Raw genomic sequence first — 23,666 nt, forward strand, 5'->3', positions numbered from 1 at the left:
TCATTAATTATTGTGGTATTTCTTGTTTCCCATGGATCCAGTTTTTTTAAGGTCTTCATATGTTTTCAAAATACAATACTGGCCATTAAAATTGGTACACCAAGAAGAAATGCAGATGATAAAAGGGTATTCATTGGACAAATATATTATACTAGAGTTGACATGTGATTACATTTTCACGCAATTTGGGTGCATAGATCCTGAGAAATCAGTACCCAGAACAATCACCTCTGGCCGTAATAACGGCGCTGATACGTCTGGGCATTGAGTCAAACAGAACTTGGATGGCGCGTTCAGGTACAGCTGCCCATGCAGCTTCAACACGATACCACAGTTCATCAAGAGTAGTGACTGGCGTATTGTGACGAGCCACTTTCCCGGCCATCATTGACCAGACGTTTTCAATTGGTGAGAGATCTGGAGAATGTGTTGGCCAGGGCAGAAGTCGAACATAGAAAATGTTTCCAGAAAGGCCCTTACAGGACCTGCAACATGCGGTCGTGCATTATCCTGCTGAAATGTAGGGTTTCGCAGGGATCTAATGAAGGGTAGAGACACGGGTCGTAACACATCTGAAATGTAACGTCCACTGTTCAAAGTGCCGTCAATGCAAACAAGAGGTGACCGAGACGCGTAACTAATGGCACGCCATACCATCACGCCGGGTGATAAGCCAGTATCGCCATAACGAATACACGCTTCCAATGTGCGTTCACCAAGATGACGCCAAACACGGATGCGACCATCATGATGCTGTAAACAGAACCTGGATTCATCCGAAAAAATGACGTTTTGCCATTTGTGCAGCCAGGTTCGTCGTTGAGTACACCATCGCAGGCGCTCCTGTCTGTGATGCAGCGTCAAGTGTAACCGCAGCCATGGTCTCCCAGCTGATAGTCCATGCTGCTGCAAACGTCGCCGAACTGTTCGTGCAGATGGTTGTTGTCTTGAAAACGTCCCCATCTGTTGACTCAGGGATCGAGACGTGGCTGCACGATCCTTTACAGCCATGCGGATAAGATGCCTGTCATCTCGACTGCTAGTGGTACGAGGCCACTGGGATCCAGCATGGCGTTCCGTATTACCCTCCTGAAACCACCGATTCGATATTCTGCTAACAGTCATTGGATCTCGACCAACGCGAGCAGCAATGTCCAATACGATAAACCGCAATCGCGATAGGCTACAATCCGACCTTTATCAAAGTCGGAAACGTGATGGTACGCATTTCTCCTCCTTACACGAGGCGTCACAGCAACGTTTCACCAGGCAACGCCGGTCAACTGCTGGTTGTGTATGGGAAATCGGTTGGAAACTTTCCTCATGTCAGCACGTGGTAGGTGTCGCCACCGGCGCCAACCTTGTGTGATTGCTCTGAAATGCTAATCATTTGCATATCACAGCATCTTCTTCCTATCGGTTAAATTTCGCGTCTGTTGCACGTCATGTTCGTGGTGTAGCAATTTTAATGGCCAGTAGTGTATATTATGACTAGAAGTTAACAGGTAAACTAAAAACTACTTTTGGGTTGCAGAAATGATGCTCCCAACCTCGTGGAAGGCCAAGAAGGCATTGCTCCAGTGGAACACGGCCGTCGTTTCCATTAACGCTCCAGCAAGGTCACAGAGTGTAAAAGAAGCGCAGACAGGGCGATTCAGCTACCGTACCAGGAAAAGCCGTTGCGTCAGAGCAGAAGTTGGAGCATCGGAAGGCGCCGAACAGCGGGAGGGGAAGTGTCGACACGCGAGGTGAGGCGTGTGCCGGCGGAGTCTGCGATATAAGGGGACAGGGAGCTTCCGCGCCAGGAGCAGGACACACGCTGCAGACATGACGACAGGCGCTCTCTGCCTGCTGCTGCTCATCGCCGGTAAGTCGAGACGTCTCCACGACTTTAACGCTGGTACTTATCCCGGATAACACACATCGAGGGACATACGGTGTGGCAGGCGCGATCATGAACCTCAGCTTTGAGGGCTGCAGATTTATGGAGCTGTTTCTAAGAGAGCGGCATTGTTTAGCGTATAATAATAATCATTAGGGATGAAGCATTTTTACGTCCGCAATGAACAAACTTTTTTTAGGGTTCTGCTCTTCAGTCAGTAAAAACGGGTCCTTAAAGGATGGCTTTTTGTCCATTTGTCTGACGGTCCGACTGCTAAGAAGACTTCTTCTCAGGAACGGGTAAACGCATCGTGTTCCATTTATGTCACATATTTAGGTCTGTGGTCCCTTGCAGGTGTAAAGATTGTAAGCTTCTGAGTCAATGCAGCCAAAAGATACGGCCATTTATGTCACATGTATTTTGATACTCGCAAACTCACTCTCAAAATCTGCTGGGTATTCCCTGTTGACCTAGAATCATGAAATTAAGCAAGAAGCAAGGTTTCATATCACAAGTAAACTAAAAAAATCTGAAACATTATAAAAATTTCTTTTGCTAATTGAACACGCAGTTGCAGTGATCGTCCGCTAAAAGCATAATAGACGAACATTGCTGCATACATACATAAAATGTTATAGCAAGTAAATAAAATATGTTTTGTTGAATTTTCTCTCTCTACATACCTAAACTGAAGTCCACTGCTCCCTTCTTTTTGTAAGTCTGGGCTAATCTCAGTAACTACTGTAGAGATTTTGGTACGTTGTTGAAGTTCCCGAGACCAATATCTTGTCAGTATCGATATCGACAACAGGCATAATTAAGTCGTTAGGAACGCTCAATGCGCGAGTCCTACACGCACGTTTAAAGCTGACGTCATTGAACAACATTTCATTAAAAGCTATAAATCCGAAGACTGTTTGTAACACCACAGTGCCTTCCTAGGCATAGTCCTAGTACGCCTTTGCCTTCTTCCGACTTTTGAACTGACTTATCCAGCCTTTTACGGGGGGACCCACAGTTTGTTATACAGCAATAAATAAGACGGTACTTTTTTACGTTTTCTGTCGAGTGTTCGTTTTTGTCGTGAGCTTCTTGAAATCTGACTGCAACTAATGAGCGCTAAAGCCCACTCAAAATGTCCTGCAGTGCGTTCAGTTGGGTTATTAAATTCAATGAACTTAAGTGTTGAATACAGCCATTCTCCTGCTAGTGGTCACAAAAATTGTGGTCTCTCGGAAAAATCTTTTGTGCCATCCTAAGCTGCTTATGCTTTACCCCTGCTCCAGTAATATAGGTTTTGTCATACAGCAAATATAGTGTTACTGTAGATATGCTTCTAGGGCGAGGCGTCGGACGCCGCTGTGAAATTTCCATGTCTCATCTGCGCAACTGATCGCCATCTTGAGGTGGGGCGAACGCACTGCTGGGCTGGGCTGTGACCGAAGCCTCCCATATGTAAGTCTAAGGTGATACCGTGCAGGCGTGAAAACTCCAAATTCGGCGACCAATAGCGCAGGTATCCTGATCGGTAGTGAGGGACGCAACCACGCCACCTGCCGGATAATGTTATACCTAAAATTTATACAAGCTGTGGAATACAACTTTAGGAAATGCTGAATTCTGTTGGTTAGGAATACTTCACTCCAACCGCACCTCCGTTCAGCCATTACGTATGCAGGTATTTTGTTTAGTGGGCGCGAAAATAGGTGTGAAATTTCACCTAACACTGTCTTGAAGACAGCAAACATGACCTAAACGTGAGCTACGATATGTGAAGCTTTCTGGGTCTCATTAACGGACTGGTTTATTTCACAGTATCAGAGCTTGTGAGAAACATGTTGTTTCTTAGTAGCAGTTCAGATTCCAGAAAAGTCATCCCACGCAAGCACAAAATATGTTTCATAATTGTACACATAACGATGTCAGTGAAATACGTTTACAGTCCTATCCGTACGACGCGCGAACGGTTTTATAAATTCGCTCTGCACCATTTTCCCAGTCAAGTGCCACGCTAGTTCAGTGTAGTGAACAAGGTGCTAATAAACCTTCTCTACCACAGTGAACTGTGGTTCTCGGTTACTCAGGGAAATTGTGAACTAGTTATCCGGAAGCTAGGCTGCTTCATTAAGCAACGCTTATTGACATGTGAATTTACTTCCATATTATCGTGCGTGCTTGTAGAGGTTATAACAAAATTGTTAACGAATTGTCAAATGAGGTGTGGAGAGTGGTATACTAGATACTCGTTTTTTCACTGTCTTGATGCTGTTGTAATATCACTTAATCGTCATACAACCGTGCACCTAAACATACAAGACTGCAACAACTATGAAGCAGGATTACCTGCTTGTTTGCGCTTCTCGTGGAAAGAAAAGTTCGTATACCAAAGTTTGGAGCTATTAACTTCTGTTACTGTCAGAACTGATTGAAAGTTAAAACCATGGTACCACCGCGGCTGCAAACGTTTACCAAAATTAAAAATTTATCAAAATCGTTACAGCCCAGTTTCGGCTTCTGAGCCATTTTCAAGTGGTACTGATGACGCTTTCATTTTGGTGTACTGTGCAACAGAGACTTAAGCACATGAACTCTGGTTGACAAGTTCGTCAAGAAACAACGTCTGCATTGACTTTCTGTGAGACTGTCAACAAAATGTGTTATGAACAGGGTAACAAATGAACTAAATAAGACAGCTTACGTTACGTTCCAGACCTCAAACACGTGGCTTCAATTTTCCTTAAATTGTTAGCGAATGGGAAATCCAAGATAAAGAACCTGACCGACTCGACAAAATGAGAGCTCTACTCGTCCCCTCCACACCGTGCCAGCAACGAATCTTACGTAATGAAGCGAACGTTACCGACCGTAGAAACTGCAGAGAACCAAAGAGCATACCACGCTGTGCATAATTTTCATCTCGTGGAACAGCTAGAGCTTAAAGTATACAGAAGTCAAATTCAGTAAGCAAGTAGTTTAATTTATTACTGCTTCTTAAGGTTTTCCAGATGCACGACAGGTCTAAAAATTTGTCGTGCGTCATCAGTGTCCGAGTCAATCAGAATTTGCATATATCTTTTCGTATTTGAGCAAGTATTGGAATGTGTTACGAGAAACTGTAATTTGTATCCGTTCCTCTTATAACTGCAAGATGCACACACAAATTAATTAGTTATGGTTGGAACTATACGCAGCTGTTAAGTTACACAGAAATACTGTTCAATAATTTTATTTACATGTTTTGAAAGGTGGCTACACTGAGTCACAGCGCCAGAGATTGCGCCAAAGAGTTTTATTCCGCCGCTTCCACTGGCAGTAGTTGTTCAGAGAATGTCGAGGGCAGTTGTAGTTCAGAGATTGCCGTGGTCAGTGCTTGTTGAGAGGATGTCGATAGCAGTACTAGTTGTGAGCATGTCGTGTGCAGTTGTTCTGATGGGCTAGACAGCCGATGCTGTTCGATTGGTGATGTTGTAATGATCAGAGTGTATTTTTCGTCTATATATATGAGGTAATAAAACAAAATATTTTTATTTCAGATTTCCTAACTAACAATGTCTCTTGGTCACAGGTTCAATCAACAAAGCGTCTGGCTTGTGTTCATGTATTAGAGTGTAATTCTGGTTTCTATGTGCAATTATAGTATTTCTGTTTTTTTAATTACTTCAGTATAAATGGTGTTTAAAATATCTTGTCTTATTGAGGAAGAACCGTGTCAGATGTGTACGTTGAATCACACTTTCACACACAGAACAGTTACACTTGTGCTTTGTTGTTTCGTAGCTGTTGTTTCGTAGCTTTTATAGTTGCTGGGGACTTAATTAATTAATTGTGTTAACGGAAATTTCCTTTCATTCTTTGTTGTTATTCTATGCAGTCAGATTGCGTACTAATACTACTCAGGGCCAACCGGTTACGAGACTGCGTAACCGGACAGAGAGCTACTAAAATTAAAATTATTTGCATTTTATTTAATTAAGCCCCCATGCAGTTTTTACTCCAGAAGATTAAGCTAATTACCAGGCGAAATGATATTGAGCCAGAGGAGTTCCCCAAAAATAAATGTGAGGTGTGTTTAGTTTTTCGCCTTTTGTCTTACAACATAGTAAAATTTCCCGAAAACTTTTAACAGAACCATCGGATTGCAACTGTTTAAGGTACAGTACTTTGACAGAGTCACCTATTGTCCCAGGCAACAGTCAGACAGTATGCGTATGAAACAATGGATAGTTGCATTTTTGATTTTGTACTTGTTGCTATATTTTTCATGAAATGACCTACCTAAAGAAAACTTGAGTTTATAAAGGAACGGCCAGAATTAATTCGATAGCTATTAACTATCTAGTTTACGTTACAGAATTGCTTAGTTAGTCTGAATGCCCAAACCAACTTAACATGAGTTTGAATTGTTCACTAGAACGGCTGGCGAGACTACATCGTCGATATAAAGAACTCTATGGTCCAGCTCACCGTTAAATGTTACATTTGCTCGACTAGGTACCAGCGTTTGCAACAAATTCGTCAGAAATTTATTCTGAGAGACTCCGCGACTCGTAGACAACACAAACCACTGTTATGCAATACTAGGAATCAACACCAGTATATCCGTCTATCCGAGGTGCGGCTAGAAAAAAACCGGACTGATGCCGGAAAAAACATTTATTTACAATTATTTACAATTTCATGTTATCTCCTTCAATGTACTCTCCTCCTCGGTCTCTACACCGCTCCATACGAATTTTCCACTGTTCATAGCAATGCTGCAGATCATTTTCGGTAAGTCCATACATTACTTCCGTCGCTTTTTCTTTTACTGCTTCAACAGTCTCAAATCTAGTTCCTTTCAAAGCTGACTTGACTTTAGGGAAAAGAAAAAAGTCACAGGGGACCAAATCAGGTGAGTAGGGTGGATGATCTAAGATGGGAATGTTGTGTTTTGCCAAAAACGTCTTCACTGACAACGCACTGTGAGCTGGGGCATTGTCTTGGTGAAGGACCCATGACTTTTTTCTCCACAAATCGTTCCGTTTTCTCCGTACTCGCTCACGTAGGGTAGCCAGGACGCTAATGTAGTAATGCTGATTCACTGTTTGTCCCTCTGGTACCCAATCAATGTGCACAATCCCTTTGATGTCAAAAAAAACAATCATCATTACCTTGAATTTCGATTTTGACATTCGTGATTTTTTTTGTCGTGGAGAACCAGGAGTTTTCCAATGCATCGATTGGCGTTTAGTTTCGGGATCGTAAGTAAAAAACCACGATTCATCGCAAGTAATAACATTTTGTAAGAAGGTGGGATCACTTTCAATGTTTTCCAGGATGTTGAACAAATCATTCTTCGGCGTTCCTTCTGTTCAATTGTGAGACACTTTGGAACCATTTTTGAACACACTTTGTTCATGTTGAAACTTTCATGAAGAATCTGCCTAACACTTTCCTTGTCAACTCTTGTTAACTTAGACACTGCTCTGATTGTTAAACGGCGATCTTGTCGAACAAGTTTACTGATTTTTTCAATGTTTGCATCAGTTTTTGCTGACAATGGTTTGCCAGTGCGAGTGTCATCACTGGTGTCTTCGCGGCCATCTTTAAATCGTTTAAACAACTCAAACACTTGTGTTCGCGATAAACAATCATCGCCGTACACTTGTTGTAACATTACAAACGTTTCACTTGCAGATTTTCCTAGTTTGAAACAAAATTTGATGTTAACACGCTGTTCTTTCTGTACACTCAACATTTTCCGACGCACAGGCAAAACGTCAACTACTTAAAACAGACGCCACGGGCAGACTGAGTGCAGGAGGCAGATGAAACTCGAGCAGTAGGCGGAGCGAGAGTCACGTGACAGGCCATGCGACTTTCAGCCTTATTGCATTCGTTTTATTGTTTCACCAGTACTAGTCGCCACATCTCGTATGAGGCTGGAATAAGGGCTTAATTAGTTCACTCAACAATGAGCTCTTCTGGAAAACCCACAGTCACCAGTTTTATAAATAGTTTATTGGTATTATACAATACAGTCACTAAGTAAGCCAAAGTCCTTACAGTAATATTGTATTCTGCAGAATATAACAAATTTTCTTATCGTTTATTGGCAGAAATTCAGTACACTTTTCTGTCCTCTCATCAGCTCCAAAAGCGTAACTTTTCAACTTGTATTTCCGCTCCACGAATACGAGTATACTTATTCACAATCGGCATTTTCACACATTTCAATTGTGCCTTGAAGAAAGAACGTGCTTGTTACGAGTGTTATACAACATTAAGGTCTACAATAGTTTCATTTTCCCATGTATCGAAAGTTGTTCTGTTAAATGTGAAAACAGAAGCCAACAACTATCCCGGTTTTTCCAGTCACTTTTTTCAGAGGCAAAGGAATCAGCAGATTCACTGTAGACAAGGCTGTTTACCCACAGACACACAATGCTAGACTGGCAAAGATGCGTCTTTTAGGGAACCCGACGTTTGGTGAGGTAAGATGGCGGTGTCAGCGCGTTTGTGTATGGGACTACTACGATTTTCTAAAATAAAATGTCATTGTAGCCTTTACGAGGCTAATCAAATTCTGTATTTGAGCAAATATTTGCGTACTAGTTGAGGTTAACATATACACTGTAGAACTGTATTAGGAGAAAGACATCAAAGTACATATACACACGTTTACAGGTTCGAAAGAACACTCAAATGAATAAAGACACTTGTTATGAACGACAAATAGCACATTCCACTTATAGGAGCAATTTCGTAACGAGCATATTTTTCGAAGAAAAGCCAAAGTTGATCGAAACTGGTTAGAAAACATCATTAAGCTACGTCTGTTAATTCTAGAATTACGAAACCCGCTAAAATGTACATAAACTATTTAATCAATGCCGGTGTTTCAGATAAGACAAACTTTAATGCAATTATTTAGCATTACATACAGCACAAAAGTAAAAATACGTAAGATGTTTTTAGCTATTCTTACATAGTGACAAGTTCCTTTCCTTGTATCTTCCACCTGCTGTACGAGAAATTACAGTCAATCACGACGCATCTATTAACCATTTTGGCAAAACTCTAAAGGTAACACAGTTATATCAGCATAACCCCATTTCTTACGACTGTTTTATCAGTAAATAAACAACTGCTTACAAGTCCTTTGCGCTGGCCGCCATATTTCTACTCTAAAGTGACATCAGTGGCGCTGAATACGATATTGCCTGCCTAGTAACGTATGTCTGTGTGTTTACCAAAGAGCAAGAATATCTGTGGAGAGGACATCCAGAGCCGCAGAACATAATTATTGTAGTCAACCATTATCTCAGAAATATCTGGCTGTATAGTTACATAGAAATTAGTCCTCACGATATTAACTCTTCATTAGGTTGTATCTCAGTATTTTCAAATTACAACGTTGCTCTTTGTTGAATTATCTATCAAAAATGGCTTTTCTTCCTTTGATGTACTTCGATTTGCATCCATAGGAGCAACTATTATCCGCCTTTACTGTTACTAATTAATAAATGTGTGTAAACGGAGTAAACAGGTGTAATATTAAAGACTCGGTCTTAATTCAATATGCATACAAACGACGTTATACGTAAGTCACATGATTATACTGGCTTGATGATGACGACAAGCGTAGTACGCTTTAACCTACATTCCTGCTTCGTGCTATTTCCTAGCGTGTTCTGTATACACTGTATTTTGAGCTACAGATGTTAGAGTTTGCCGTTGCACCTCATTTCTTGTCATGGTGGCCACAAAGTGTCACTAGTTTATGAGAGAAATCGCTTTACAATTAGGGTATGCCCTTGCAAGAATCTATTACATCGGTTGTTTCAGATTTCTGGAGAAGAATGAAATGAACTATATCAGAACTAATGCAAAAATTTTTGTATTCTGCCGTACAATTTTAAAACTCGAGCTAGATCTGGGAACTGAACGGCTGGTGAGAAAATCGTTTCTGTTTTATTTTCCCTTATGCTTTACCCATTCCTCCTATTGTTGTGAAAATGACGCCAAGGTATTTGGTAGAAATCGATAAATTTCCTTCTTATTCCGCAATTCGTGGTATAGGCAAAATGGTAAGATGGATGATATATTAGATACTGTAATAGCAAATCATGAAATATGTGTAATTCGTACAGTGAGCCCCAAACAATGCAGATGGTTTTTGAACAAACTTACTTTGTTTACCAGAATTTATGTTGCCACTTAGACACCTTGTTGGATACCATATCAGCAAAGCTTGAAAATTTGTGATTCGTAAAATGAGGCCCAAACAACGCAGACATCTTTTAAACAAAGTTGCTTTGTTTACCAGAATTTAAGTTGCCAACTAAGACATGTTGTAGATGTGACAATGTATTTCTCTCAACACGATATTAAATGTAGATTTTTCAGAAAGGTGGTCTGCCAATCGATATGTTGCCACAGTTGTTTCGTTTACACTTGAGAAGTTTCGTTGGGAAGCCCTTGCACATCCACCATACTGTCCCTATCTCTCCCCATGCAATTTCTATATTTTTGGAGACTCGAAGAAAGACGTTCGAGGTCGTCGATTTGCTTCGGACGAATAAGTGCACACCTACGTAAAATAATGGTTTCTTAGGGAGCATAAATATTTTTCCATTAAGACACTGACCGTTTTCACAGAGAGATAAATTTATTAACAGGTTGGGATTAATTTTTAAATACAAACAGTTTACTTACTTTTTCCCCATCTGACTCGATTTAAAGGATGGTCAGTTGCAGACTGGAAAACTTGTAAGGGTATTGCGCGATAGACTGTGACGAGAAATAATTGCAAAGAAAAGAAATCGATGCGCTGCACCTTTTCCGAGACAATTGACATAGAAGTTAGCCTATCAGGTCATTGCCCGCACAAATTCAAGCTGCCCGCCCAATACAATTGGTGTAAGTTGTTCTCATAGCGTAGATGATAGCGCACGAAACTGCTCAGCGTTTGGTTCAGATTCGGTCCTATGTCCAATTTCTGTATCGTTCTCTTGTTCGGTTTTAGGAAACCAAACGAGGACTTGTTTGGCGACACCGTCTCTGGCGGGCCGCTTGAATTTGCGCCCGCGTCGGCCTGACCGGCTAACTTCAATGCTAATCAAGTCGGAAACGGCGCAACATATCGCACTGTTTTCTTAACAAGTATTTCTCAACACAATCTACCCTACAACATCTTTACAAGCTTTTCAGACTGTTTATGACTACGCTGTACATGTGATGGATGTTACGGACAACTCTCCTCTGCTGTACAGTTAAAGCAGTCTAAATAAGGGTCACGCAGCTTCGCTTTGAACCGCGAGACAGAGTTAAAATGGTCTATACTCCTATACGGCTAATGAGTGCCCTGTAACAATCTACTTTCCAGAGGCCTTCAGATCCGACCACTAGACCGGAAAACGCGCATCGCAGACTGCCACCACATAGCTTCCAACCAGTTTCTAGTTCCACGTGCAGGTACCACAGATTATCAACTCGATAAAAAAATAAAAAATAAAAAAATAAAAAAAGGATAAGAGTTCAAAAGTGAAAGGAAAAGGACACTATCAAAACGCAACATTTCTAGTTTCCAAGGGACTACACGTAATTTATTGATTTATATTAGACCTCGCCAAGTTCTCCTCGTCTATTAAACCAGCTAGCTAATTGAGTCTTCTTCGTACATGTTTGCACACCAAATTCCAAGATTAGCATAGAAACTGGGAGCACATGGAAACGCTCCTGCGAATTGTTTCAAAGCTTTCTTCACTGATAAGTAAAGTAGAGACGTATGGCATGAATAGCTGAGAGACCTCGAAGGGAGGTTCAATCGCCTTAGCGGAAAGGCATTCCCCAGAATTTGAGCCCGAAGGCACTTTTCTTTCGCTAAGTATGAGTTGTGTGAGGAAGTATATCTGTTAATGTAGATGACTGTAATGTCGCTCTCTCTCTCTCTATGTGTGTGTGTGTGTGTGTGTGTGTGTGTGTGTGTGTGTGTGTGTGCGCGCGCGCGCGCGAGTGCGGAGTGTTGTTCGTGTTGTGTGTTGGCATATGGTCTACTCGCGAATAGCACCAAGGGGACCACCGAGCTTCAAATCCCCATCCTACTGATTGATTACCATCAACAGTGTCGCTTGCCCTCCTTTCTTGGAACACTGCGGAGAGGTTTAAAAATTAATCCAGGACGTTGGCACAAACATCTTACGCCGTCGCCTCTCCTGTCTCCACTGCCCCAGCGGCTGTCTAAGGACTGCCCACACCCGACGTTGCTTATCTGAAGGAAACTTGTGTATCAACGTCGACACGGCCGTTGACTCTTTACTGATAAAAACACTTAATTTATCGTGAGGCACTCTCGCTGCCGATCTGGTACATGAGACCGTTCTCAGAGGGCCAACGACCCGCCTCCTATCCCCCTGATTCCAGCCACGCATCGGGCCTAGTAAGGCTAGTCTTGCGTCTGGCCGCACACTTGTGTGTTCGCCAGAATAACAAAGAAACAAACCCCAAATAATTAATAATAAATACATGTGATTGTCCATTCCGGATATATTCTTAATGGTTCATTGGTGTACTTGTTATCATGTTATAAATTTTATTTTAAAGTCCCCAAATCGTGGATAAAAGTTCACCTCTGATTAAAAATTCGAAGAGGGCGTAATATACTGATTCCTGACATGATGAGGACTAATATTCCGGAATCTAACGTCGGATGCGACCATTTTGAGAGAATTGACTAACAGCTTAAGATGGCGACAACCAAATTCAGACAAAAACTCAAACAGCTCTTCTACTTGCTTGAGGGGGCGTAGTGAAGACAGGTTGGGAAACCTTCGGGGACTAAAGATATTTTCTGTTCTCTAAGTCCCGGTAGGCAGTCCTCGACCACTGGCCCTCCCTTTCAACGCTATAAAACCCCAGAGCGCAGCTGCCCCAACCCCAGTTTTGCCAGCTTTTCGGACCACCGGTTGCAGCAAGAAGAATCCGACACGCACGGGTATGCTCCTGACCGCCTTCGGTCAAATTAAAGTTTGTCTGCTCATTCTGTTGAACAGGGGACAGAAAAGTCGATCGCATATTTCGCCACCTTTCCTAGTAGACGCGCGGACTACGTAACGTTGTTGTGTGAGGCTACACTTTTCTACAAGCAGTCATCGCAACGACCATCTATCGTCATCTCGATCGCTGCCTCATGGGTTCAGCTCAATTTGTAATACATTAGATTTCTCACAGGGATTCAACTTTTTCCAGCGCTTAAAATCGAGGGGTCGTTTAAGTCCGTCTGATAATTATGTTGATTCCTGTATTCACTTATTACAATTTTGGTATGTCAGTAGTTTATGTTGTCAGTGAACGCTACTCCCTGCTGTATGTAAATTCTAGTAGTTTATGTTGCCAGTGAACGCTACTCCCTGCTGTATGTAAATTCTAGGAGAACATATCCTAGTGTTAAACTTTAAGGTGTCTTAATTAGAGTTGTGTCAACTGCCCACTTTCCTCATTTCCTAATTAACTGGGATACCCTACAAGTAGGAACGATGTTCATTGTCTTCCACAGTCGGAACTGAGGTACATCTCTGTTAAATTCGAGCCGACTTTTCGCCTCAAAAGACACTGCTGGAGTTGCAACCTGACACTACTGTGGTGAGCAGTTTACGGATGGCTGCCCAGCGGCTACAGGCTGCCGATCAACTGCTGCGCCGAGGTTGTTCAAAGCGTATTTCCAACAGTTTCTGGCAAATAAGTGCCACCATGGAAAAATCATTAATACTAAGCCAGCGCAGTATTCCCCAACTACAACCCACTTAGAATGGTTAGACGGAGTCTCACGCATTGTCTCCGGGCTGGGAAAAGCTCCACTGGGAACTGGTGACAACAATAGCGTATTGAATGAACCCAGTAATTATATGCTACGAAGCTACACCCTAGAGTTTTATAAAATTCCTGTAGACTACGCTATCTGATCAAATGTATCGCGACACCTAGTAGCGGACATTAACATTGAGCATTTTACCATCGTTTGCCTCTATGAAGCCTTGAACTCTTCTAAGGAACTATCAGTGAGCTACCTGAATGTCTGTGGAGGAATGGCAGCTCCATTCTTCCTGAAGAGCCGAAAGTAGAGAAGGTAGTGATGCTCGACAATGGGATCTGAAAAGAGAGAGACGTTCTAACTGATCCCAAAGGTATTCCATTGAGTTCTGGTCGGGACTCAGGGTTGGTCAGACCATTTCAGGAATGTTGTTGTCCACAAACTATTGTCTCACAATTAGTGCTTACAAGGGAACCTCCCCATCGCACCTCCCTCAGATTAAGTTATAAGTTGGCACAGTGGATAGGCCTTGAAAAACTGAACACAGATCAATTGAGAAAACAGGAAGAAGTTGTGTGGAACTACGAAAAAATTAGCAAAATATACAAGCTGAGTAGTTCATGGGAACGTAAGCAACATCTAGGACACTGGGACCGCAGGGGCGCCGTGGTCTGGTGGTAAAGTGAGGAGATGCGGAACGAAAGGTCCTTGGTTCAAGTCATCCATCAAGTGAAAAGTTTAATTTTTATTTTCAGTTTATGTGACAAACTCTTATGTTTTCATCACTTTTTTGGGAGTGATTATCACATCCACAAGAAAACCTAAATCGGGCAAGGTAGAAGAATCTTTTTACGCATTCGCCAAGTGTACAAGTTAGGTGGGTCGACAACATATTCCTGTCATGTGACGCACATGCTGTCACCAGTGTCGTATAGAATATATCAGATGTGTTTTCCTGTGGAGGAATCGGTTGATCTATGACCTTGCGATCAAATGTTTTCGGTTCTTATTGGAGAGGCACGTCCTTTCGTCTACTAATCGCACGGTTTTGCGATGCGGTCGCAAAACACAGACACTAAACTTATTACAGTGAACAGAGACGTCAATGAACGAACGGACAGATAATAACTATTCAAAAATAAAGAAAGTAAAATTTTCACCCGGGGGGAAACTTCAACCAAGGACCTCTACTTCTGCAGCTGCTCACGCTACCACGGGACCACAGCACTCCTGAACTCACGTTCTCCTTGATGTTGCCTATGTCGCCCATGAACTACTCAGTTTGTATATTTTGCTTATTTTTTCGAAGTTCCACACAACTTCTTCCTGTTTTCTCAATTGATCTGTGTTCATTTTATCAAGGCCTATCCACTGTGCCAAGTTATAACTAAATCTGAGGGGGGTGCGATGGGGAGGTTCCCTTGTTAGTGACAGGATGTATCGCCATGGTGATACAATCATCACCTCCGAACTCTCCCTCTACTGTAAGGAGTGCACATGTGCTCATATCCTTGCTCATATAGAATTTTCGTAAGCCTAATCAGGGGATGACACGCTAACCAACAAAAATACCCCAATATCGTAACTTCATCTCCTGTGTCATTCAGTTGGCGTTATACAAGATGGTGGGTAACGTTCTTCGTGCATTTTCCAAACCTAAGCCCTTCCATCAGGTTACCACTGACTTTATTGATTAATCACTCTAAGTCCCACTTTTCCAGTCATTCACTGTCCAGTGGCGTCGCTGTCCACATCACCTCAAACGTCGTCTCCATCTACATCTACATCTACTTAGACACTCCGCAAGCCACCGTATGGTGCATGGCGGAGCGGTACATTGTACCACTACTAATCATATCCTCGCAAATGGAGCGAGGGAAGAATGTTTCTTTCTTTTTTTTCGTCCATACGAACCCTAATTTATCTCAGCTTATGTTCCTGGTCCTTTCGTGAAATGAACGTTAGTGGCTGTAGAATCGTTCTGCAGTCAACTTCAAAAGCCGGTTCTCTAAATTTTTTCTGCTAGATCCCGAAGCATCCCCGTAATACTTGGGTGTTATCCAAAGCACTGGTAATAAATCCAGTGGCCCGCCTCTGAATTACTACGAAGTTTCCTTTTAATTGGACCTGGTGGGGATCCCAAGCATTCGAGCAGCACTCGAACACAGAAACGTAGGTTTGCCTTTTCTTAATCTAGGGTCTGTATTGCCTCACGCGCCTACTTTCGTATGGCATCATATTTTGCAGTACTTCATCATCAAGGAAAAACGTATTCATTGTATAAAAGAGTGTAATCAGAATAATAGCTGGAGCCCATCCGGCAGAAAAAGGACGTTAAGGAGTGGCAATCTGGTAACACTGTAACCACTTGTCTGGTAACTACCTCTGTCAGCACACACACACACACACACACACACACACACATATATATATATATATATATATATATTCGCTTACGAAATTTGTTGTTAATAACCCATTACAATTAAAAAGCAATAGCAATGTGCATAGCTCCAGTACTAGGTGGAAGGCTGATCTTCACAGGTTTGGGTTGGCACAGAAAGAGGTGTGTTACGCTGCCACAAAAATCTTTGGTCACTAACCAAACAGCATCAAAAGTCTGACAGACAGTGAACCAACATTTAAAAACAAATTAAAAGACTTTCTGAATAAGAACACCTTCTATTCGTGAGACGAATTCCTTGATGTAAATTAATTATCTTACAACTAAAAATAAAAATGAAAATAAATAAATTAGAATTATGGCATGTAAACAAACTTTCGCTAAACTGACAAGTCACACATCATTACGAAGTGTCGTGTTCATGACCTGTGGAACAAGTACTAATGAAATCTGATCTCTAATCTAAGCCTATCAAATAGCCAACAGAGGGAAGACTTGTGCCGTAAGGCCAACTGACCGGTGGCTCCTAGTAAGCAGCGGTTTGTCTGCAGCGTCGGCGAGCGTGTCGGAGGCGCAGTTCTGGAACAGGTGGGACGGCTCGCCCTGGTGGCTGAACCAGGACCAGGAGCCGACGCAGCGGCCGCAGGTGCGGCCCCGGCCGCGGCCCACGCCGCCCACGACGACCAGCACGACGGCGGCGGCGGCGGGCGGCGGCGTCCCGGTGGACAGCTTCGGCCGCGTGGCCGGCTGCGACTGCCCGGCGCCGCCGCAGTACAACCCCGTCTGCGGCTCCGACGGCGTCACCTACAACAACCCGCAGATCCTTGAGTGCGCCAACCGCTGCGGCCACCGTGAGTACATTACACGGCGCAGGCGCTCGGTGCCGGGCTTCACTTAGGGATGGCTTCGGTTAAAAGCGATACCGGTATTTTAGTTCCGCTTAAACCTCCTCTTAGAGACACACATTGTTAAGGTTCCTTGTCCGGAATCACTCTATTAGTCTATTGGGGTAGGTAATGTGCAGTACACCCTTTTACCATGGCGAAAACCGGCCGGTTAAAACCGATACCTGTATTTTAGTTCCGCATAAACCTCATCTTAGAGACACTCATTGTTAAAGTTCCTTGTCCGGAATCACTCTATCGGTCTATTGGGGTAGCTAGTGTGCAGTCCGTTTACCAAGGCCCCTCCTAATTAGCGAAGTCTCGTTATTTTAGGACTGAAGAATAATAAAGGACTCCTAGCATCGCCGGGGTGTGTCAGCTACCATTTTGTCTCTGACAAAATTTGTTTCCCACGACGGAGATTATTTCCCCTAGACGTTTGATCCAAAGACTTTGCAATAAGTTACGGCACGTATTTCCAGATTCGTTTTTGTAGCGTGTACGTGCAGTCAGCCTAAACTAACAGGGTGATCTATTGATCGTGACCGGGCCAAATATCTCACGAAATAAGCGTCAAACGAAAATACTAAAAAGAACGAAACTTGTCTAGCTTGAACGGGACACCAGATGGCGCTATGGTTGGCCCGCTAGATGGCGCTGCTATAGATCAAACGGATATCAACTGCGTTTTTTTAAATAGGAACCCCCATTTTTATTACATATTCGTGTAGTACGTAAAGAAATATGAATTTTTTATTTGGACTACTTTTTTCGCTTTGTGATAGATGGCGTTGTAATAGTCACAAACATATGGCTCACAATTTTAGACGAATAGTTGGTAACAGGTGGGTTTTTCAAATTAAATTACACAACGTAGGTACGTTTCAACATTTTATTTCGGTTGTTCCACTGTGATACATGTACCTTTGTGAACTTATCATTTCTGAGAACGCATGCTGTTACAGCGTGATTACCTGTAAATACCACATTAATGCAATAAATGCTCAAAATGATGTCCGTCAACCTCAATGCATTTGGCAATACGTGTAACGACATTCCTCTCATCAGCGAGTAGTTCGCCTTCCGTAATGTTCGCACATGCATTGACAATGCGCTGACGCATGTTGTCAGGCGTTGTCGGTGGATCACGATAGCAAATATCCTTCAACTTTCCCCACAGAAATAAATCCGGGGACGTCAGATCCGGTGAACGTGCGGGCCATGGACCGGTGCTTCGACGACCAACCTACCTGTCATGAAATGTACTATTCAGTACCGCTTCAACCGCACGCGAGCTATGTGCCGGACATCCATCATGTTGGAAGTACATCGCCATTCTCTCATTCAGTGAAACATCTTGTTGTAACATCGGTAGAACATTACGTAGGAAATCGGCATACATTGCACCATTTAGACTCCCATCGATGAAATGGGGGCCAATTATCCTTCCTCCCATAATGCTGCACTATACATTAACCCGCCAAGGTCACTGATGTTCCACTTGCCGCAGCCATCTTGGATTTTCCGTTGCCCAATAGTTTACGTTACCGCTGTTGGTGAATGACGTTTCGTCGCTAAATAGAACGCATGCAAAAAATCTGTCATCGTCCCGTAATTTCTCTTAAGCCCAGTGGCAGAACAGTACCTGACGTTCACAGTCGTCGCCATGCAATTCCTGGCGCATAGAAATATGGTACGGGTGCAATCGATGTTGATGTAGCATTATCAACAACGATGTTTTTGAGATTCCCGATTCTCGCCCAATTTGTCTGCTGCTGAGGTGCGGATTAGCCGCGGCAGCAGCTAAAACACTTACGTGGGCATCATCATATGTTGCAGGTCGTGGTTGACGTTTCACATGTGGCTGAACACTTTCTGTTTCCTTAAATAACATAACTATCCGGCGAACGGTCCGGACACTTGGATGATGTCGTCCAGGATAATGAGCAGCATACATATAGCACACGCCCGTTGTGCATTTTGATCAGAATAGCCATACATCAACACGATATCGACCTTTTCCGTAATTGGTAAACGATCCATTTTAAGACGGGTAATGTATCACGAAGCAGGTCCGACCCGGTAGCTGAGTGGTCAGCGTGACAGACTGTCAATCCTAAGGGCCATAGCCATACATCAACACGATATCGACCTTTTCCGTAATTGGTAAACGATCCATTTTAAGACGGGGTAATGTATCACGAAGCAGGTCCGCCCCGGTAGCTGAGTGGTCAGCGTGACAGACTGTCAATCCTAAGGGCCCGGGTTCGATTCCCGGCTGGGTCGGAGATTTTCTCCGCTCAGGGACTGGGTGTTGTGTTGTCCTAATCATTATCATTTCATCCCCATCGACGCGTGGGTCGCCGAAGTGGCGTCAAATCGAAAGACCTGCATCAGGCGAACGGTCTACCCGACGGGAGGCACTAGCCACACGACATTTCCATTTTTTTTATCACGAAGCAAATACCGTCCGCACTGGCAAAATGTTACGTTATACCACGTACTTATACGTTTGTGACTATTGCAGCGCCATCTATCACAAAGCGAAAAAAGTGGTCCAACTAAAATATTCATATTTCTTTATGTACTACACGAATATGTAATAAAAGCGGGCCAACCATAGCGCCATCTGGTTACCCCCTTCAAGCTAGGCGAGTTTCGTTCTTTGTAGTTTTTTCGTTTGATGCTTATTTCGTGAGATATTTGGCCCAGTCACTATCAATGGCCCACCCTGTATTACTCGTCACGTCTTTTATACGACGTCGATTGTCAACGGAAGGCGTCAGTCTGTTTCACTTTCAAAACAAAATGATTTTTAAAGCGGAATTTTACGCTCTTATTCAATAGAGCGGACCCACATTAGTCTACTGCGACATTCGTTTTATCGGTATGTATTAAAGGGACGAAGAGTAACCAGTAAAACACGAAGAATAACCAGTACTCCACCAATAACGTCAATAACGTCACTACCTTGGCCCTGACCGCCATACAGTAGCAGCGCTGCTCGGTCGCTGCTGGAGTACATGTTATTCTTCGTGTTTTACTCTTCCTGTCAATAAATATCGATAAAACGAATCTCGCTATAGACTAATGTGGGTCTGCTCTATCGAATAGGCACGTGAATTTCCGATTTAAAAATTATTTTGCTTGTAATGGGAAACCAATTGACGTCTTCCGTTGACAACGGGCATCTCATGAAAGACGTGATGAGCCGCATTTGGTTGGCCTGTCTCCAGCTACACATTGCAAAAACAAAATTGCAAATATCTACAGAAAGATCAGAGAAAGTGGAGACTTTTAGGAGGGATGCCCTGCACACTGAGCTTCAAAGTCTTTGCAGTGGTTTGCATTCGCTAAGGTTCTAGCCTTGTATTCGGAAAGTTTAAGGTTAATATTCCAATCGGAGCATTCAGATTTAGGTTTCTCGTTATTTCGCTAAATTGATACAAATGTTTGGCAGCATCCTGCCTTGAAAAGGCCGTTACTAACTACCCAAATTTGACGACGACCACTGTGGCCGAGCGGTTCTAGGCGCTTCAGTCTGGAACCGCGTTGCTGCTCCGGTCGCAGGTTCGAATCCTGCCTCGGGCATGGATGTGTGTGATGTCCTTAGGTTAGTTAGGTTTAAGTAGTTCTAAGTCTAGGGGACTGATGACCTCAAAAAAATGGCTCTGAGCACTATGGGACTTAAAACATCTTTGGTCATCAGTCCCCTAGAACTTAGAACTACTTAAACCTAACTAACCTAAGGACAGCACACAACACCCAGCCATCACGAGGCAGAGAAAATCCCTGACTCCGCCGGGAATCGAACCCGGGGAAACTAACCTAAGGACAGCACACAACACCCAGCCATCACGAGGCAGAGAAAATCCCTGACCCCGCCGGGAATCGAACCCGGGAACCCGGGCGTGGGAAGCGAGAACGCTACCGCACGACCGCGAGATGCGGGCTGATGACCTCAGACGTTACAAAAGTCCCATAGTGCTTTAAACCATTTTGAACCAAATTTGACCCTCTCCGCCTCTCTCTATATTGATTATATTTAAAAGTGTCTTTCTTTAAAAATACTTATCTTCTACCACGGCCGGCCGGTGTGGCCGAGCGATTCTAGGCGCTTCAGTCCGGAACCGCGCTGCTGCTGCGGTCGCAGGTTCGAATCCTGCCTCGGGCATGGATGTGTGTAATGTCCTTAGGTTAGTTAGGTTTAAGTAGTTCTAAGTTCTAGGGGACTGATGACCTCAGAAGTTAAGTCCCATAGTGCTCAGAGCCATGTTTTTTGAAAAGCAAGGTGTTATGTAAGCAGCCTTCTAGAAGTGTTGCTCTGGTACTGACACAATATTCTGGTGTTGCAGCGGTAACCATCAACTTCATCGGGCTGTGTGTGGCGGGCTAGCGACCCCTTCATCTCGACTTCTGGATACTTCCGTCAGCAGCCAGCACCTGACGACATCGACTGCCGTCACAGCGTCCTCACACTCAGTTCTTTGAGGAGTCGCATTTCAACTGTGACATCTTGTTTATATTTACTGTATTTGTAAAAAATAAATTTCCTGTGCCATTGTGCTTATTTATTTATACCAATACTGCATATACTGACTTTAAGACAGAAACACGCCCAAAATAAACAATCATAGGTATTAAAAAAGTTTATACTGACCTCGGGGTTTATCAGTTTGTGTTGCGAAGAAACCCTGGAACACCTGAAGCAGTACTGACCATATGAAGCAGCATAGAAGATAGGCTGAAAGGGGCTAGCAGCTGTAGGTGTAAAGAAAGCTTCTGACAGTGTTTACAGGGTTATACTCTTTCGAACTCTGAGGAAAATAGAGCGAACGTAATGTAATATACAACTTGTACATCGAAACTTTCTGGAAGATTAAAACTGCGTGCCGGATCGAGGCTCGAACTCGGGACCTTCGAAACAATGATTCCAAATTAATACAGTGCGATGTTACTTTTATCCATATGTATTGTAGGGTCTTTAAAACACAAAGAATAACCAGTTAGAGTCCCCGTCCGGTACACCGTTTTAATCTGCTAGGGAGTTTCATATCAGCACACACTCCGCTCCAGAGTGTAATATTCATTCTGGAAACCTACAGAATATCGGTGCTCCATTTATAAAGGGATGAAGGGCTTGCAGTGGCACGAAAGGCAAGCAAGGGAGTGAGACAGGGCTATAACTTGGTCCCGGTGTTATTCAGAAGTATTATTCAGTGCTACACTGAGCAAGCAACAAAGGACACAAAGAAGAAATTTGAAGAGAAAATTAAAGTTCAGTGAGAAGAAAAAGAAAGTCGAGATTCGCCAATGATACTGTAACTTCAACAGAGACAACAAAAGACCAGGAAGATCTGCTGAACGGAATAGATAGTGTCTAGAAAATACGTTATTAACATCATCAAAAGTACAGAAATGACGTGGGATTTAAATCAGCCAATGCTGAGCGAATTAGATTAGGAAATGAGACCTAGAAGTGGTAGATGAATTTTGTTGTTTGAGCAACAAATAACTTATGATAGTCGTAGTAGACAGGATATAACATGCAGCCTGGTAATGACAAGAAAAGCATTCCAGAAAAACAAATCTTTTTAACAAAAGAAATAAATTTGTGCGCTCGGAAAGATTTTTTGAAGGTATTCGTCTGGTGTGGAGCCTTGCACATAAGTAAAATGTGGACGATAAACATTTCAGACAAGGAGAGAATAGAAGCTTTTGACATCTAGTACTACAAAAGAATGCTAAATGTTGGACGGATAGATCAGATAAAGAATGAGAAGGTACTGAATCGAATTGTTGAGAAAAGAAATTTGTGGCATAACCTGACTAGAAGAAGGGATCGGTTGGTAGAATACGTCCTGGAGCAGCAAGAACTTGTCAGTTTGATAATGGAGGGAAATGTGAGGGTAAATACTGTAGATAAAGTCCAAAGTCTGACTACAATAAGCAGGTTCAAACGGATGTAAGTTGCAGTCGTTATGCAGAGACGAAGAGGCTTACACAGGTTAAATTAGCTTTGGGAACTGCAGCAAAGCAGTCCTCAGACTGATGGCCACAACAACAGACAAATTGTACTTGAAACCAGGGAAATTAAATTCAGTCAGATTTTCTGTTGTTGCTGCAACAGTCTGGTTCGATACAGCTCACCAATTCAGTCTGTTCTCTACAATTCTTCTTAGCTGCAACCTACATACAAGTCAAAATGGTTACTGCCTGCAAGCCTTGCTGTCATTCTAAAATTTGAATCCCTTCACATTTATCTCTGTTTCTAAATTATCTGTTCCTTGATGGTGAGGCTGTCTTATCAATCTTCCATTCCATTTCTTTTAGTCAAGAAGTGCGATAAATTTGTTTTCTCAGTGAACTGATTTGTCACCTCGTCATTGGTTGTGCGATCTGTCCATCTATTCTTCAGCATTCTTATTAACAAGAAATTTCAAGAGCTTCTATTCTTTCCTTCACTGTGCTTTTTATCATCCGTGTTTCGACTTGTGTAATGATACTCTCGGGTGTGCCCCAGGGGCGTTTGATAAGCCCACTACAGTGGGTGCTATACATTGACGGAAAAACAAATCGCAACTCCAAAAATAATTAATGCAGAATAATGAAATTTCAGGAATACATCTGTCTAGGTAGCATATTCAAGTGATCAACGTTGCAAAATCACGGGTTAATGTAAGCGCGAGGTAAGCCATCGCAAAT

At 42.9% G+C, this 23,666-nt stretch overlaps 1 protein-coding gene across 1 annotated transcript; it reads left to right on the forward strand.

Moving 5' to 3' along the window:
- Positions 1-1,728: 1,728 nt before the first annotated feature.
- On the forward strand, positions 1,729-21,545 carry LOC124795310. The gene is made up of 3 exons (XM_047259282.1): positions 1,729-1,867; positions 16,629-16,928; positions 21,317-21,545. Exons 1-3 carry the CDS (start codon positions 1,828-1,830, stop codon positions 21,355-21,357), a joined length of 381 nt encoding a protein of 126 aa, XP_047115238.1. The 5' UTR covers positions 1,729-1,827; the 3' UTR covers positions 21,358-21,545.
- The last annotated feature ends 2,121 nt before the right edge of the window (positions 21,546-23,666 follow it).

The sequence above is a fragment of the Schistocerca piceifrons genome, chromosome 1, assembly GCF_021461385.2.
Source record: "Schistocerca piceifrons isolate TAMUIC-IGC-003096 chromosome 1, iqSchPice1.1, whole genome shotgun sequence".
NCBI lineage: Eukaryota > Metazoa > Arthropoda > Insecta > Orthoptera > Acrididae > Schistocerca > Schistocerca piceifrons.

Coding starts and splice junctions, on each gene's coding strand:
- LOC124795310 (XM_047259282.1), top strand. CDS start 1,828: ATGACGACAGGCGCTCTCTGCCTGCTGCTGCTCATCGCCG. Junction 1,868..16,628: donor CCTGCTGCTGCTCATCGCCG/GTAAGTCGAGAC, acceptor GTTTGTCTGCAG/CGTCGGCGAGCGTGTCGGAG. Junction 16,929..21,316: donor CGCCAACCGCTGCGGCCACC/GTGAGTACATTA, acceptor CTGGTGTTGCAG/CGGTAACCATCAACTTCATC.